The sequence below is a fragment of the Bos grunniens genome, chromosome 16 (assembly GCF_055505025.1).
Source record: "Bos grunniens cultivar Pamir isolate PY7600 chromosome 16, Bosgru_T2T1.0, whole genome shotgun sequence".
In the NCBI taxonomy this organism is placed as follows: Eukaryota; Metazoa; Chordata; class Mammalia; order Artiodactyla; family Bovidae; genus Bos; species Bos grunniens.
The window spans coordinates 29581759-29599322 of NC_141180.1; the positions used below are offsets into that span (position 1 = coordinate 29581759).

General features: G+C 59.3%; 2 protein-coding genes across 18 annotated transcripts; one reads left to right on the forward strand and one right to left on the reverse strand.

Annotated features, from left to right (window-relative positions):
- Positions 1 to 672: 672 nt before the first annotated feature.
- PLEKHN1 (pleckstrin homology domain containing N1) lies at positions 673 to 9112 on the forward strand. 16 transcript variants are annotated; one of them, XR_015143287.1, is made up of 16 exons: positions 673 to 786; positions 885 to 984; positions 3757 to 3903; positions 3992 to 4072; positions 4173 to 4245; positions 4546 to 4673; positions 4743 to 4874; positions 4986 to 5066; positions 5812 to 5887; positions 5993 to 6155; positions 6278 to 6427; positions 6562 to 6702; positions 6872 to 7003; positions 7165 to 7374; positions 7648 to 7696; positions 7779 to 9112. XR_015143287.1 is itself a non-coding variant. In XM_086343907.1 (16 exons), exons 1-16 carry the CDS (start codon positions 704 to 706, stop codon positions 7892 to 7894), a joined length of 1848 nt encoding a protein of 615 aa, XP_086200033.1. In that variant the 5' UTR covers positions 673 to 703; the 3' UTR covers positions 7895 to 9112. The 16 variants fall into 16 exon arrangements, 12 of the variants coding, with proteins under 12 accessions (XP_086200033.1, XP_086200035.1, XP_086200032.1 ...); XR_015143285.1 differs by having other exon boundaries at positions 6545 to 6702; positions 7779 to 8379; XR_015143286.1 differs by having other exon boundaries at positions 6007 to 6155; positions 6545 to 6702; positions 7779 to 8379.
- Positions 8359 to 13886, reverse strand: PERM1 (PPARGC1 and ESRR induced regulator, muscle 1). Of its 2 annotated transcripts, XM_086343884.1 has the most exons (4): positions 13778 to 13886; positions 10353 to 12839; positions 9712 to 9837; positions 8359 to 9449 (listed from the first exon to the last, which is right to left on the reverse strand). In XM_086343884.1, the coding sequence occupies exons 2-4, from the start codon at positions 12697 to 12699 to the stop codon at positions 9334 to 9336; spliced, it is 2589 nt and encodes an 862-aa protein (XP_086200010.1). In that variant the 5' UTR covers positions 12700 to 12839; positions 13778 to 13886; the 3' UTR covers positions 8359 to 9333. The 2 variants fall into 2 exon arrangements, with proteins under 2 accessions (XP_086200010.1, XP_086200011.1); XM_086343885.1 differs by having other exon boundaries at positions 10353 to 13882.
- Between the last annotated feature and the right edge of the window lie 3678 nt (positions 13887 to 17564).

Here is a 17564-nt window from a genome sequence, read left to right on the forward strand (position 1 = left end):
ATCACGTCCAGGGGCAGGGCTGTGCTGGCCCATGTCTTACCCAGGCTCTGCATGGCATGCCCCCTGACCTCACCAGTCCCAGGTACACCTGGGAGGGTTATGCCCTCTGTCTTGGAATCTGGATTCTGGTTAAGCCTCAGGACCATTTATCTTGACCTGGGGTGAGGGTTGGACGGAGGCAGAAAGGAAGCTGCAGGAGGGTCCTAGTTCTTCCTTCCCCAGTTGCAGACTCCGCTTCAACAGCTGAGAGTGAGCACACGTCCCGTACAGTCACTGGTGATTCAGAGGCTGGCATTTACGTGGAAACAGGATGTGCGCTCACATGTCTGGAGAGGGGTCGCTGGGCTCAGGGAGCTCCATTCTGGCCCTCCTACCCTAGGCAACCTCCAGTCTGATGCAATGGCCTTTGAGCCCCTGTACAGAATGGGGGCTCTTGACTGGGCTGTGAGCTGGGGAATCTCTCCTCCCCTTCCCCTACCCCCAGGCTGGCTGATGTGTGGAAGACCCTGGGAAGGGAGCTGAAAGGCTCAGCTCAGCCTCTGGTAGGGGCCAGTTCCCTCCCAGAAAGACTCCGCCTCCCCAGCCCTTAGGTGCAGGGCTGGCTGGCCCAGAGCCCCGCCCCAGGAGGTGGGGCAGGAGGCTGGGGAGAGAAGGACCCAGACCTGTCGACCTGCTCTACTCAGGTCAGCTGCCACTGCCACCCATGGGGAACAGCCACTGCGTCCCTCAGGCCCCTAGGAGGCTCCGGGCCTCCTTTTCCAGAAAGCCCTCGCTGAAGGGAAATAGGTGAGGGGGGCGGGGTATGGCCATGGCCGCTTGGTCACAGGGTCTCCCTCGATCTGCCTCAGGGGCCAGGCTGTGAGCCCCCCCTCCCTTGTCCCCAGAGAGGACGGCGCACGGAAGCTGGCTGGCCTGTTTGGCACTGAGGCTGGTGCGGACCGGGACACCACTGCTGACAAGATCTTCCACTACATCCCAGGGACGGTGAGCGACTGACTGGGTAGCGTGCCCTGGCTCGGAGGGGTGTGGTAGTGGTGGTCTGCGTGTGACTGCCTGTGTGTCCCATCTGTACTGGGCCCAGGGTCTTCCCTGTCAGCCTCAAGAGAGTCAAGCCCAGAGCACAGCGAGGAAGTAGGTGCAGCCCCGCCCTGGGGAGCTCATAGGCCGAAAGTCTGAGCGGAGAGTGAAACTGAGACCCGGCACTGAGTCAGTGGGGCGGCAGGGCGGGGCCTCGGTGCCCAGCCATGTGCCAGCCCTGCCCAGGGCCCTGGTATCCAGCCCCCACCCCGCGCCCTGGTGCAGGACAGCGTGCCTGGGCATGTTGAAGCTGGACAAGCACGTGTGTCTCTGCTGCCGTGTGGGCATGGGTGTCAGGCGAGCGATGGGGCTGTGAAGCACCCCCCACCACTGTTGCTCCAAGAACGTAAGGTGCTTGTTGTACTCAGCGAGCCAGTCTCTCCACTACCCTTGGCCCTGGTTTCTCCAAGAGACACCCCTTGGGGTCCACCACTATGTCATCCTGTACCCCCACGCCACACAGCAAGGAGGGCTCCCAAGCATATGCTGGGCCACCTTTGAGCTGAATACCTGCTGACCAAGGGGGAGAGACACCTGCCCTTTAACCCGGCGCAGCCTCCAAGGGTTGGAGTGAGGCTCTGCTGTGTGCAAAGGCCCTGGCGTGTGAGGGAAATGAGCCTCTAGGCTATTGCCCCAGGAACAACATCAGTGATTGTGCGGGGAGCACTGACCAGCACCCATCCTCACAGCTGCTGGTGTCGGCTCCCAGGCAACCTTTCCAAGTGTTCCTGTCAGACTGAGAAGCCCGGGCCTGTTCCCTCTCCTGCTCCCTGGGGTTCCCTGGGCTCCCTGTGCTACCTTCAGAAACCAGCTACCTCAGAGAAGCGGACAGGGCACTTCTGTCAAGGCCCTCCCTGGCCAGAATCCCTCCATGTGGCCACATCTCAGACCTCAGTTCCCTCCGTGCAGGTCCAGGGCATACCATGTGGTCCCGGTGGTCCTCTTGCCAGGACATGGCAGCTGGAGAGGGAACTCGGCTTGCTGAACCTCGGTGGGTGGGGCCAGGGGAGGAGCCAGCACTCCCTTTCCCTGCCCGGACGTGGGAGCCTGCCCCACAAGGGCCCCAAGCCTGAGCCCAGGCCACGGGCCAGCTGTGTGGCCCTTCCTGCTCCGTGGCCTATTTTTCATGGGTCCCATCCCAGCATCGTCCACACTGGGTGTGGGTGCAGGAGGCCCCACCCAGAGGCAGAGAGGCCCGGAAGCTCTGAGTCTGTCTGTTCACATTCCTGGGCTTGCCCAAGGGGTGGCTCAGCTTGGCCAAGGCACAGCAGCCCCTGCCAGCTCCCCAGTGTGCCCTGATCCTCAGACTTCAGCCCCTCCAGCCCCAGTTGGGCACCTGTCCTGATCTGGCTCCCATTCTGATCATCAAAGCCCTGCTTATAGAGGATTCTCTGTTTGAGAGTCAGCTGTTGGTAGGCACTGATCCTCCCTCCCTTCAGCAGACAGGCACTGAAGCCCTAGTACACCGAGGGCTTACACCCAGTACACCAGTACTGTCCTAGGTCCTGGCCCAGCAAAGGGGCCAATAGACAAGGGCCCTGTTCCCATGTCATTCACATCCATGACAAAGCCAGATGACAAGATAAAGAAGGAAAAGACAGCACATCAGATGTGGCTGGCACCAAGGTGAAATGCAAAGGAGGACCAATGGGCAGGGGCCAGTGAGGCTGGAGCGTCGGAAGGGCACCGAACAGGAGCTCAAGAGAAGGAGTCTGAGCCGAGTGCTGGACTAAGTGAGAAGGGGCTGGGCAGAGTGCTGCAGTCAGAGAGGGCAGCAGGAGCAAAGATCCTGAGATAAGTAGATGCCTGAAGTGAGGGGAGAGGACCCCTTGGCCATTGCCAGGACCTTGGCCTCTGCTGAGAGGGAGATGGGGGCATGTGGCAGTGTGGCGCTTAACAGGCTGTGATGAGAATACTTACACCAGGCAAACTGGAAAATACTGCAAATCGGCACCCCCCTTCTCGGTTTGTTGTTGTTCAGTCACTCAGTTGTGTCGAACTCTTTGTGACCCCATGGACCCTAACCTTTCTCCGTAGAGCCAAGTTTTAAGCCAGTACCAACTGACGCTGAGGTGTGGGAGGGTTTTGAGCATCCTGTCACTCAAACACCTGAAAACCCCTCTGACCAACAGGATTTGGAAGGTTGAGTAACCAAAATAGGACTTCCCTGGTGGCTCAGCAGTAAAGAATTCACCTGCAATGCAGGAGCTGCAGGAGATGCGGGTTGGATCCCTGGGTTGGGAAGATCCCCTGGAGGAGGGCATGGCAACCCACTCTAGTATTCTTGCCGGGAGAATCCCATGGACAGAGGAGCCTGGAGGGCTACAATCCATAGGGTAACAAAGAGTCAGACATGACTGAAGGGACTTTAAACAGCACAGTAACCAAAATAAGGGAACACAGTTAGGAAACAGTGAAGCTAAGAGTTGAATTTCTAATGAGTTGAAAGGTTGCTGGTCCATCACTAGACCACAGAGTTCTGTGACCAGCAGAGGCTGTTTGTGTGTGTGTGTATGTGTGTGTTCTGCACTGTTGTCACGTGAAGAGACTGTGTGTGTACAGGGCTCTGTACATAAGTGATGCTGTACGTGTGTTCTTAACCTATGTATGGTGAGACTGGGGGCCAAGGCCACTGGTCACCATTCAGGCCCCCTCTCCTGAGCTCTTCCCCCACCCTAGAACATCCCAGGTTTGCAGAGCCAGCAAGAAATCCTGGAGCAGCCTTTCCTGAGTGTGTTCAAGGAGGGGCGGCGAAGGGCAGCAGTGAGGAGTCTGGGCAGCGTTGTGCACTATGCCAAGGTCCAGCTGCGTTTCCAGCACAGCCAGGTGGGGGCTGGGCTGGGGGGGCATGCTTAGGAGGGCCACCCTGGACCCTGCCCCCAAGTCCTCAGACGCTGGCCCCTCTCTCCCCTAGAATGTCAGCGACTGCTACCTGGAGCTGTTCCCCTCCCACCTCTACTTCCAGGCCCATGGTCCCGAAGGACTCACTTTCCAGGTGTGGTGAGATGGGCAGAGGGAGGTGCTGAGGAAGCGGGAGAGCAGAGCTGTGGGAGGCAGAGGGGCCCTAGCCCTTCTCTCCCTCTATGCTCTGGCAGGGGCTGTTACCACTGATGGAGCTGAGTGTCTGCCCCCTCGAGGGGTCTAGAGAGCACGCCTTCCAGATCACAGGTGTGTGGGAGCACGGGTGGGGCTGCCTGTGCTGACCTTGCCCTCAGGACAAGGCGACAGCACTAAGGCTGCTCAGTGAGCCTGGCTGTTGACCCAGCCTGGGACCTTGGCGGAACTCTGAGCACGTTGAAGGGTCCTGACTTTTCCTCTGATGGCACACGTTCAGTGCCAGGCTGGGGTGGAGGACAGCAGACTGAGGGCCTCCAGAGCTGTGCATGTGGTCATCAGTGGCTTCTGCCAACCCTTGAGGGACCTCTCCTGTGGGCCTCTGGCCTAGCCCACTCTGTCCCTCCCCCGCAGGCCCGCTGCCCGCCCCACTTCTCGTGCTCTGCCCCAGCCAGGCCGAGCTGGGCCACTGGCTCTACCACCTGGAGAAGCAGATAGCCCTCGTGGGAGGGGTGCCTCGCTGCCCCCCAGAGCCCCTGCAGGTCAGTGCTGGGAACCCTGCACCCCTTTCCCTTCCCCTCCTCCACCTGCCCCTGACCCTTTCCTCCCAGGGCCCCACTGAGGACGCGCTCCCCTGCACTCTGCAGCACAGGCTGACCCGGCTGCGGACAGCATCAGGCCGCCAGGTGATGGGCAGTGCCATCTGTGCCTCAAGGGTCAAGCTGCAGCATCTGCCCTCACAGGTGGGGGCACAGAGGTGGGAGGAGGTGGGAGCGGGGTACGGGCTCCAGGTGGGGCCAGGCCCTGGGTGTATGCCAGCGGAGACCCCACTCCACCCTGTGACCTCCCTGCAGGAGCAGTGGGACCGCCTCCTTGTCCTGTACCCAACCTCCCTGGCCATCTTCTCCGAGGAAGCAGATGGGCTTTGCTTTAAGGTGGGTCCCTCCCCACTGCAGACCCGCCCCAGGGAGGCGCCCTGCACATGGGGGTGGGAGGGGGCAACGGCTCAGGAGGAACCTGTATGTCGGGGCCTGCTGGGACAGGTGGCCCCACCCACCCAGCCTGCTGTCCTGGTCAGTCTGGTCTCAGCCTATCATGGGCAAGGACGGTGGGCACCTTGCCTCAGCACCCTGTATCATGCTAGCAAGTCCACAGCCACCAGCAGGCCAGTCACCTGGGGGTGGCATGGGGCCCACAGTGCTCCTGGAAGGTGCCTGTACCTCTGAACAGGCGTCTTCCTGGTGCCTGAAGGTTGTGTGTGTGTGTGTGTGTGTGTGTGTGTGTGTGCGTGTGTGGGTGTAGGCATGGGCGTGAGGGTCCATCCTGTGCATCAGGGTACCTCCTACACTGGGGGTGATCATGGCCTTCAGCCATCGAGAAACGCAGGGGGCTTCCTCGTGATCCCTTCCCACCCACCCCCATCTTAATGGGTGGCCCAGGGGACCAGTCCCTGACCAGTCCTGAGTCAGACATTGGCTGGAGAAAGCCCCACCTGGAGCCTGGGTGAAGACACCCCTCTAGAACGGACAGGATGTGCCTGGCCTCCCTCAAGATGTTGGCCTCAGCCCTGCTTTGCCCTCTGCCTGGCATCCACGTGCCCACCCAACTCAGGAGGGCTCACTGAGGTGGTGGTCAGGGATTGTTCCCTGACTCAGGCCCTGTCCCCCTGATGCCCTGCAGGGGGAGCTCCCGCTCAGCGCCATCCACATCAACCTGGAAGAGAGGGAGAAGCAGATCCGCTCTTTCCTGATTGAAGGTGGGTGGGAGCCAGGCCTGGGAGAGGGGCTGTGGCCCTGGGTGGGCACCTAGCTCTGCGCTGGGGCCTTGCAGGGAGCACCCTGCCTGCAAGGCCCCCTCACAGCATCCGTGCACCAGGCCGTCTCATCAACACCATCCGTGTGGTGTGTGCCAGCTACGAGGACTATAGCCACTGGCTGCTCTGCCTGCAGACAGTCTGCCAGGAGGACAGGGCCTCCCCACCACTCGGCCCTGAGAGCCTCCCAGGGCTGCGGGCGCCCACACAGGTAAGGAGTCAGCAGGGCAGGTGCTGCCGGGCCATGGTAAAACAGACAGGTGGGCCTGGGCACGGGGAGGTGGGGAGGGTTCCTGCCACCTGGCTCACCTTTACCCCTTGCCGGCTGCCCAGGTTGTGGCCAGTGGCCGAGGCTCGCTCTCCTCTGACGCACGGACCAGCTGGGACTCGGGGTGCCCGGCGCCCGCCTCCACTTGCACCAGCCACTCCCTCCCTGAGTCCTCAGCACCATCCACTGCAGGCTGCCCGGCCCGGCCCCCACTGGTGAGTATCTGAGGGGGGTGGACCCCATGGCATACTTGCCTGGTTCCTCAGGGGAAGGGACTCTGTGTAGCTTCAGACCGTTGTATGGGGAGAGGGCCCCAGGAAACCTTCTGGAAGGTCTTTGGTTCCCACAGGAGCAAGCCAACCCTGGCTGCACCAGCATCGGCGGGCACAGGGCAAAGCTGAGACGGGGCAGCAGCAGCCGATCACCCAGGAACAAGGCCCGGGCTGAGAGGCCTGGCCCAGCCGCCCTGCTACACCTGGACCTGACCAAGGTGGGCCAGCATGTTGACCCCGGCTCTAGGCATGACCCTCCGCTCCCTCCCACCCTCCACCTCCCTGGCCTCCTCAGTCCTGAAACCACCAGAGGCCCCTTGCACAGAGAAGGAAGGGCTTCGCCGCTTCCAGCCCCAGGAAGCTGTGTCTCCTGTCTCTTGCCTACAGTTGAGCCTAGACGGCGGCACTGAGGCTCCAGACCATTCTCTGGAGACACCCCACTCCCCGCTCTATGCTGACCCCTACACACCACCTGCCACTTCCCACCGCAAGATCACAGATGTCCAGAACCTGGATGAGGTCAGTCCCCTGCTAGGTGACAGAAAGAGCTGGTGTGCCCACAGCCTGAGGCTGAGAGGGTACCGAAGCCTGAGGTCTGCTCAGGCCACTGTGGGTGACTGAGGGGGTTTCTGGGGCAGGGGCCTCTCAGGGGGCCTCGGTCACCAGTGCTCTCCCGACAGTTCCTCAGTGCAATGCAGAGCACGCTTGGACCTGAGCCCTCCAGCCCGTTCTGCTCAGTCCCCGTGTCTGAGCCTGTCTCTGACTCCAGCTGTGGACTCTCCGGCCCCCACTTACTCTCTGAGAAGGCAGTCCCGCGGGCCCGAGCCTCTCGGCACCATCGTGCCTCCATCAAGGGCTGGGGGCCCCGGCCCCCAGACTCCCCTCAGCTTGTGAGTATCAGCCCCCACCCCGGGCAAGGGGTTCTGTTGGGGAGAGGAAATCACGTGGGGCCTTCTGGGACCCTGAGGGAGCAGGAGAGATGGAAACAGGGGAAGAGGGGGGTGAGTGGAAACCAGGGACTGGGCTTGGTGTCAGGAAGGGAGCAGTGGGGAGGGAGGGGGCCAAGAGGAAAAGGAAGGGATGGGGTCAGGCAGATTCGTGGACTGGTCTCCAAGCTCCCTTTCCTGGGGCCCACCTCTCAGACCTGTGGTTGGGGTCCCCAGGTCTCCCCTGAGAAAGAAGCTTCGCCCGACCCCTCACCACCTCCCTCAGGTGAGTGAGGGCCCTGCCCCTTTCTGGGAGAGTTTGGGGTGTCACCTCCTGAAGACACATGCATGTCCGCTCTCCCCACCAGATGGCGTCCCCCGCCCAGGCTATGGCAGCAGCCAGGACAAAGCTCTGTCACCTTCCCAGCGGCGGGGGCCTCGAGGAGCACCAGAGCCTGAACAGGGGCTCATCCAGTGGATCTGATGGCCCCTAGCAGCTGCTGCTGGGGACCACCTGCCTGCATCGACCCTGGAGGAGGGGCCGCAACAGGACCTGGGGCTTGTCTGTGGGGCCACAGGCAGTGTCGAGACGGGGTCTGATCCCGGCAGGTGGAGGGAGCCTCAAGAACCCTGAGTTACCCTGGGCCCTGGACACCTTGGCCAAGGTGACTGGACACCCAGAGGGCCCACACCTCAGCCTGCCTCTCAGGAAGAAATGAGGGAGGGGACTTGGGGCAGCGGCTTCACCTGGGAGAAGGAGGATGGCACAAGCATAACGATCAGAGGGCTGAGTAAGTCAGGTTAGCGAGGGCCAGAGTATGTGAAACCAGAGAGCACAAGAGTCGGAGGTCAGCGAGGTCTGAGACATGATGAGCAGAGGGAGGAGGGTGGCCTGGGCGTGTGTGAGTGGGATGAACTGGTCGGGAGAAACTGGCAAGAGACCAAACAGGAAGGAAAGAGGAGGTTTTATTGGTGCTGTGTGTCCATGCGTCCTGTCCTCAGCAGCCAGTAGTCCCCTGCGTCCTGGGGACCCTGCATGTGCTGCTTCCAGGGCTGGACACCCACCCAAGCACCCCTTGCTCCACCATTGCCTGCGCCCTACCCACTTTCCTGTCCCATCTCCAGCTCCTCTCAGCCCTGGGCAAAGCCAGGTGTCCAGTTCCTCCACCCGATACCCTTGCCTTCCATCTCTGCAGCCCCTCCAGGGCGCCCCAGAGGCCGGGCTCCAGGCCCTGCCTACGGACCCCTACCCCTCTGGGTACCTGCTCACCGTCTCGGGCAGGAACCAAGGAGGCCTTGACCAGACCTTTGGGGTTCCGGGGTCAGAGAAGCCTCAGAGGCCTCCACCGGTCCAGCCTCTTGTAAACAGGGCAGAGGCTGGGACACTGCCCACCCTCCAGCCTCGAGGCCCTCTGCCTCCTTGCTCTTGCCCCCTGCCCCGATCTCCTGCTGGGGCCTTGCTGCTGCTCTGAACCCCTCTAACTTCCACTGCCCTGTTGTGGCCCTCCCTCCAGAAGCATAACCACATAGGATGAGGATTCCAGTTAATTCCGGTTTCAGATAAACCACAAACAGTTCCTTAGTGTAAGTGGGTCTCATCCTGAGTGTCTGAGATTCAAGTTTCATTGGACGACCTGTGTTTTTTATTGCTAACCTGGCCACCTTACTAACCAGCTTCCTGCTCGGTCCCTACCTACCCAGCCTTCCAGAATCTCCCCGCTCCCAAGTGTGGAGCACAGCCTTGGCCTCGGCCACTGGTCAGACCCTCAGTGGAGTCCAGGGGAGCCGGGACCAAGGACGCAGTCTCCTTCTTGGACACTGCAGAACACAAAGAGTCAGAGGGCAAGGCCTGAGGGCAGCGCCTTGTCCTGAGCACCTGTGGACATTTCCTTGTCCTGCGTCTTCCTGGGCCAAGCCTGGGTCCTAGGGGCTGGGGCTGGAGCTGGGGCTGGGGCTGCGACTGCGGCTATGGCGCCCCCGCTCCACCTGCCGGCGGAAATATCGGATGGCAGAGATGGTGCCAATGTTGGCCAGCAGAACTGCAAGAGAAGCACAGACCTCCTGAGTGCCGGCTCTGTTCTGGCCTTGTCACCACCTTCCATCCACACAGGCTGACTCTCAAAGGACAAGGGCAGGCTGGCAGAGAGAGGGTGGGTCTGCAACGCAGGAAATCAGTCAGCAGAGAAACCCACACCTCCACATGGGCCTCTCATCCCTGCTAGCCCAGAAGCTGGGACTGGACACCACTCCCCCTCCACTGGACTTCTGAACACCAGCCCACCCCACCCCGGCCCCACAAACCTGTCTTCCAGGCATCTGGGGCATGCAGGTCTGACGTTCTCACAGCCCAGGTAGCAAAGGCTACGAACACCATGCACATGTCTTTCTGGCTGAAGGTGAACGAGGTGAGGGGACCCCCGGGTGCCACTGGGGAAGAGAAGCATGGCCTGAGCTCCTGCTGCCTGACTCAGACACACCTGCCCTGGTCACGTCTATCCTGAGTCACGTCCTTCCTATGACACCTCTGTCCCAAGACCCAGGGTAGCGTGTGGCATAGTTGAGTCAGGCCGACTTGGGCGAGTGCATCCGGGGCACTGTTTCCTGGTTTGTAAAATATCTTCTAGAGGGAATGTGAGCCTTACCTGCAGGCAGTGCAGACTGAGCTGGGGATGTCCCAAGTTGTCTGGGGCTGAACACAAGGTGACAGCCACTGTGGAGCCACCCCCTGCCTGGCTGGGGCTGCCCCACCTGGACTGTCTCCTGGGAGTCGGGGAGGAGGCAGGGGGAGGGGCCCTTCCTGAGCAGATCACCCCTGAGGCCCGCCCACCAGCTCACAACCCAGGATCCTGGCCTGTCCCTCCCCCGATGGCCCTCTTGGCTGAACTCCCTGGACAGTGTGTTCCCAGGTCCTAGACAGACCAGGAGGCCCCCGCAACACACACCTGCTTCCCTGATGGCCAGGGTGAGCTGTTCCACTGTGGCTGGGCTAGACTCCGGTGGGGCGCCAGTTCCCACTCCCCAGAGGACTGACCTGGAGGGCTCTGGGGCCTGCATCTGGAGAAGGGCGGCTGGCCCCAGTGTACCCCCTGACCTGTCCTCCTCGAGGAAGTGTTCATAGGCCTCAGGGATGGAGATTGGCATGGGGTCTCCAGGTGGAGGGGCCGGCACAGGCCCAGCCTTTAGGGGTGGGGCCTGGGAGCGGCCCTCCTGGTGCCTCGACCTCTGGATTTGGCTCTCTTGGAAGAAGAACTCACACACATCCGGCCACTGGACTTCGGCTGGAGCCTGGGCAGCCTCTGCTGCCCCCTCAGCCTCTTCGTCCTCCTCCTCAATGGTGTCACAAAAGAAGAAGTCATAGGCTTCCGGGAGGGTCACTGCAAAGCAGCTCCTGCGCCCTGGCCCCATGGAGGCAGAGGGGGCAGGGGGAGGCAGGTGCTTCAGAATCCGAGGCTGGGGGCTCCGGGGCCCAACTGCCACAGAGTCCCAGGCTCCAGAACCTCTGTGGCCCCCAGATGCCATCCTGGGGGCTGTGGCCGGAGAGGGTGGGCCTGAGACCTCTCCTGACCCTGGCTCTTCGGAGCTGGGCACGGCCACGGAGAATCGCACTTTCTTCTTCTTGGGTGCTTGGATGGGGCCTAGAGGGGGCTCCCCAGTGTGGTGTCCAGGGGCATCTATTGAGGGCTCCCCTCTGGGGTTCTGTTGGTGCCCCTCTAGAGACTGAACAGGGCTCAAACCCAGCTTGGCCACAGGAACAACCTCTGCTTCCACCATGTCAGGCCCAGCCTGGGGTGTGGGAGCAGGTGGTGTAGACACACCCACATCAGACCCAGCCTCGAGCACAAGGTGAGGCAGGGCTGTGCATGGTAAAGCCTTTGAGGCAGGCATAGATGAATCCACCTCTGGCTGGACCACTGGGCCTGGCATAAGCTGGTCCACATCTAGTCTAGGCTTGAAGGTGGGTGTGGACTGAGGCTCATTGGGTTGAGTGTTGAAGGCGGGTGTAGACTGAGGTTCATCAGGCTGAGGCTTGAAGGCAGGTGTAGACTGAGGCTCATCGGGTTGAGGACTGAAGGCGGGTGTGGACTGAGGCTCATTGGGTTGAGCGTTGAAGGCGGGTGTAGACTGAGGTTCATCAGGTTGAGGCTTGAAGGCAGGTGTAGACTGAGGCTCATCAGGTTGAAGACTGAAGGCGGGTGTGGACTGAGGCTCATTGGGTTGAGCGTTGAAGGCGGATGTAGACTGAGATTCATCGGGTTGAGGCTTGAAGGCGGGTGTAGACTGAGGTTCATCAGGTTGAGGCTTGAAGGCAGGTGTAGACTGAGGCTCATCGGGTTGAGGTTCAGAGGCAGGTGTGGATAGAGCCACATCTGACTTAATCGTGACGTCTAGAGGAGCCCCTGGGTCAGACGTGGACGCAGCGCATGGGTCAGCTCTGGGGCTCATTCCAAGTCGATCTGTTCCCTGCTCAGTAGTAGGGACAGGCGTAGACAGATCCACACCTGGCCCTTGTCCGGCCACCTGCTCGGGGGCTCCTGCAGACTCTGGCCCAGTTCCTGCTGTCTGCTTTGCTGCTCCTGCTGGGAGACCCTTCCCCCTGGACCCAGCAGGGCCGAGGCTGTCCTCAGGTTTGGCCTCTGTGAGCAGTGGGGAGTCCAGCTGGGTGGGAGCAGGGCCTGGGCCGCCCGAACGCCCACCCGCTTTGGTGCCTGCAGTGCGCCTCTTCTTTCGGCCAGGGCTTCTTGGCGGGGCTCCAGGGCTGCCAGGGGACCTCTGGGGGGCAGCACTGTGGCCAGGGGACTCAGGACTCCCAGCGGGCTCACCAGCGGGAGTAGGGGCAGGGCCCCGGGGGGCTGGCCCCCGCAGAAGCCTCTGCATCTCGTCTCTGGAAGACACTGGCCCCGGGAGGGATGAGCCCTGGACGAGAGGGGTGGCACCAGGGCTGAGGGACAGCCGAGCTTCTGACTGTGCGGACGTGCTGGGCGTCTGCTGACCCGCCTCTGGGGCCAGCATGGGTTCATGCCAAGACCTGCTGACCAGCTGCCGGGTGGCGGCCTTGTCCTCCTCCTCAAAGCTGGGCCAGCTACTTCCTCCAGGAGTCAGTTGCCCCTCGAGAAAGGGTGAGGGTCCTGGGGGGCTGCTGCCACTGCTGTCCCTTTGGTCAGTGTCGCTAGACAAGGGTTCATCCCCAGAGGCCAGGCCGGCCTGCAGGAGGCCACACTCTTCGGCAGCGGCTGAGAACTCAGCCCAGTCCTGGTCGCTCAGCTGGACGCTGTACTGGAAGTTCTCCATTCTGGGTCAGCAGAGGCACATGAGCCACAGACCAGGTTCTTCACAGACCCAGGCCTGGGGCCCCGGCCCGCACTCACTGCCACCACCCCACCTGCCCCCTTGGGTTTCCCTGGCCCAGAGGCCAGCCCTCCATTTCTGTCCTGAAAGAGAGCAGAACAGAGTCCAGAGAGAAGTTGTGCGGCTTCCTGGAGTTGGAGCATCCAAAACTCCTGCCTTCCCTGCTTCCCAACTGAGCGCAAATGGTAACATTAAAAGGACATGTTGCTACAATCCTGCATTCGAGCCAGTGAAGTTCACTAAAACACAGGGCTCCTCACCCCCAGGAGAAGTTTCCCTCCTCAAGGTGTGTTTTTTCTGTTCAGCTGAGGCAGCCTCCAGCTTTCCTGCAGAGCTGCTAGTACAAAGGCCAACTCGACACAGCAAAGCCCATTTCAAGGACCACCCACTAGGGTTCGGTTCACCTGAGTGATAGTTCTGGAGTGTCCCAATGTGCCCCAGGTGGCAGCTGGCCACGGGGGGAAGGGCCGTGGTGTCCAGCAGGTGACCAGTCTTTAGGGATGACCTTCCACCAGCCTTGGCTGGGACAGGCTGCCGGGCTTCTTCTGAGCCTACCAAGGTCACATCAATGCTGCCAGACCCCACTCAGGGTTCATCAGGGAGAGCCTGGCTCTGCCCCTGCCTGGGCAGGGGGTCCCAGAACAGAATGAGCCTCCTGGTTCCCACCAGCCCCCTAGGGCCACCGTCAGAGTCTGTGCCCCTGACCCAGACCTGCCCAGCTGACAAAGCCCTCCTCCCTGCGTCTCACTGAACCAAGGCAACCCTTCTTGGTTGGGAGCCCCTAACCTCTCAGCCCCCGATGGGGGGTTGCCCTTTGGCCCTTGGTCAGGTACCGCTGGACCCAGGGAGTGGGAGGCTATTGGCCAGAACAGTCCTGCGATGGAGGTGCCTTGAGACCAGGCACCATGGCTTCCTGACCCGTTGCCCCTTGTCCTCCTCTCTGGTCCTAGGGAAGCCCCCTGTAGGGGCTGTCCCCTTTGGGACCCCTTAGGGTGGGAATGAGGGGCTGACAGTACTGTACCTGGGACCCCACAGCCAGCCGGGGCAGCGGAGCTGGGCGTCCGAGCTGCCTGTCCCAGAGCGGCATGGTGCAGGGCTCACCACACAGGCCCCACCCCCATTGCCAAAAATACCACAGCTTCATGGTCACATGTCTCCTGCCAGGCAGCATAGTCCAGGCCACAAATAGATGGCATTTGAGGGGCTTCCAGCTACGTGAGGGATGCCTTCCTGGTCAGGTCAAATGCTGGTCGGAGAATGCTGACCAACAGTCTTGCCCGCAGGGGCCTCCCTTTCCCAAACTGAAGGCCACTCTGCAGTTCATCTTGGCTGAAGGCTGCTCTCTCCTCCTAAAGTGGCCCCACCCACTGTGAAAATTCAGACCCCTGCTCCTCCTGCTTCTTCACCTGCTGGCAGCCCCCCAAGACCAATCCAAATGCTTCTGGGTCTTAGGGCTTTACCCTGATGCCTTTGGGGAACAGAGGGAGTGAGAAAGTGATGAACCCCGAAATGAGGGTCCTGGAATGTTCCTAGAGGTCATTTGGACATGGCCACCGCTGACCTGGGTCAGGGCTTGCCCTCTGGTGTGGCCCGTCCCCTGGCAATGTCGTGAACCTGCCCGGTTGGGCTCTCAGTAGAACACCCACATGGGAGTGGTTGCAAGCGGTCGGGGAGAGCCAGTCACTCCTGCCAGCATCTCTCCTGACCTAGGCTCCTGCAGGCAAAGCCCAAGATGGGGGTGGCAAGCAGGCTGTCCCTCCAGGAACGGGGGTCTGGTGCTGCCACCCGCAGGTCACCAGGAGGAGAGGGCAGGAGACATGGCTTCTGGGAACAACAGCCCCTTGCAGGCACCACCCTGCCCAGCCCTCTGAGTCCGTCCTGAGAGAGGTGCCAGGAGGACCCTCTTTCACTGTTGAGTTTGGTAAGATATAGAGAGGGTGAGTGTCCGTAACCACACTTACTTACTAACTGTGGTTAGTAAGTAGCAAACCTGGGCCCTAAAGGCCCTGCTCAGAGCCATCCTGCCTCAAGGCTAGTGTAGCCTATCCCCAGGCAGGTACAGTGACACACACCCCTCCTGCTGGGGGACAGAGGAGGGAGTGAGGGGGTCGGACAGTAACCATCTAGACAGGTAAATGGGATCATTTCTGACAGCAACACATCATAAGAAGGACCTAGAGTGGAGAGGAGGGGGCCCTCTGAGGAGCGTCTGCGGGTGGAGTGGGGAGAGGGGGTGTGGGGACCATGAGGACTGAAGCTTTCAGTGAAGGAGACCAAGACACCCAGGAAGAACAAAGTCAGGTGGCATCCGCAGATGCCCTGGCCACCCCGGGTGGGTGAGCCTGGCCCGGGGTGTTTCCTCATCACTGAATGTGGAGAAAACCCAGGTTACCCTCCTGTGTCTCTCCTGTGAGACTGCTCACACAGAACACTGCTCTGCGCGGTGTCCCAAGGATGAAAGAACAGATAAAAAACCAAGGAGGGTCTTGGAATGCAGGAACGGACAGGCCTTTATCATCTTTCCCTCCCCCATGTAGTAACTATTAACGAATTTCAGGTCCTCCTGAGGCCCTAACGACTCCATTTGCCTCATCCAATCAGCAAATGACCCACAAGACCCCTATCCTGCTCCCTGAACCTTGGCTATAAAAATGGACTAAGGACCCCTGTTCAACATCATCTGTCCCTTGAGCCAGGCCGCTGTTCTAACAGCATCTCCCACTCTAATAATCTTTATTCTCCTCTCATTCTGCCTCATGTCTGGAAATTCTCCCGCGCACAGACCACGACACTCTGGTCACCAAAAGTGGTGGGGGAGGTTCCTACGCCAGGCAATTTGGCGACACCAGCTGGATGTCCCACAGGTTAATTCAATTCTGATAGTATCTGGAGACTCTTGGGTGGGGGGCTCAGTCCCACAGACTGCTCTCAACTTCAGGTGCCAATGGCAAAGAGTGGTCCCCAAGTCACCCGCCACTTCTGTCTAACTTGGCTACAACTCAGAGGTTCCCATGACCACCTGCCCCTTGCATTCAATTAATTTGCTAGACGAGCTCACAGAACTCAGGGAAACCTTCACTAACACTCACTAGTTCATTATAAAAATTTGATGTTTTGTTGAAGGATAATCCCATGGACAGAGGAGTCTGGTGGGCTACAGTCCATGGGGTCACAAGGAGTCGGACATGACCGAGAACACACACATCTACAAGATGAAGGATATGGGTGAGGTCCAGATGGGGGATGGGCAGGGCTGGGGGGCTGGGGGCAGGGACGCCTCCATGCGTCAGTGTGGGATTTTGTGGAGGCTTCCTCATAAAGGCATAATCATTTATTAGTCCCATTTTCAGCTCCTCTACCTTCTCAAGAGAATGGGGGTGGGGCTGAAAATTCGAAGCTTCTAATCTGGCTTGGTCTTTCTGGTGACCAGCCCCTACAGGAGCCTCATTAAAACAAAAGATGGCCCTGTGCTCTCAGAAGAAATTCCCAGGTTTTCAGGAGTTCTGCGCCGGAGCGGGGCAGACAGCGGGACCCCTGCTGTCCGTGTTCCTGCCATCACACCATCCTCTCCCTGCTCCTCAGCAGGCTCTGCACTCAGCAGCTGAGGCCCTGTTGGTCACTTCGCTGTGGGGGGAGGTCCCACTGCATCACTTCCTGTGGACAGACATGTGGGTCGTTTGCAGCAGCTATTACAAAGAGTGATGCTATGAACATTCTGGAACCTTTCTCTGGGCAGTCTTGGAGTCATGGGGTCAGAGGTGTTTGTCCAGCTCTAGAGGACACTGCCCAACAGTTTCAAGGGGTGGTTGTGCTTTGCTCCAACATGTCTGTGCCCACATCGTCTGGTGAAGCACTTACCTTAATAATAAAGTTATTGGCCTTTGGCATCATCTTTAATGAGGACGTGTGTCTCTTCAATGCTTCTGTCTTTTCCTATTGATCAGCAAATTTGGAAGACTCAACAGTGGGCACAGGACTGGAAAAGGTCAGTTTTCATTCCAATCCCAAAGAAAGGCAATAACACAGAATGTTCAAACTACCACACAAATTGCACTCATTTCACATGCTAGCAAAGTAATGTTCAAAATTCTCCAAACTAGGCTTCAACAGTAGGTGAACTGAGAACTCTCAGACGTTCAGGCTGGATCTAGAAAAGGCAGATGAACCAGAGATCAAATTGCCAACACCCATTGGATCAAAGAAAAAGCAAGAAAATTCCAGAAAAACATCTATTGTTTCACTGACTACATTAAAGCCTTTGACTGTGTGGATCACAACAAACTGGAAAATTCTTAAAGAGGTGGGAATACCAGACCACCTGACCTGTCTCCTGCAAAACTTGTGTGCAGGTAAAGAAGTGACGATTAGAACTGGACATGGAACAATGAACTGGTTCCAAAATGGGAAAGTAGCACGTCAAATGTATATATTGTTACCCTGCTTATTTAACTTAAATTAAGAGTACATCATGCAAAATGCCGGGCTGGATGAAGCACAAGCTGGAATCAAGAATGCTGGGAGAAATATCAATAACTTTGGATATGCAGATGACTCCACCCTTATGGCAGAAAGCAAAGAGGAACTAAAGAGCTTCTTGATGAAGGTGAAAGAGGAGAGTGAAAAAACTGGCTTAAAACTCAACATTCAAAAAACAAAGATCATGATATCCATTTCCATCACTTAATGGCAAATAGATGGGGAGACAATGGAAACAGTGAGAGACTTTATTTTCTTGGGCTCCAAAATCACTGCAGATGGTGACTGCAGCCATGAAATTAAAAGATGATTGCTCCTTGGAAGAAAAGCTA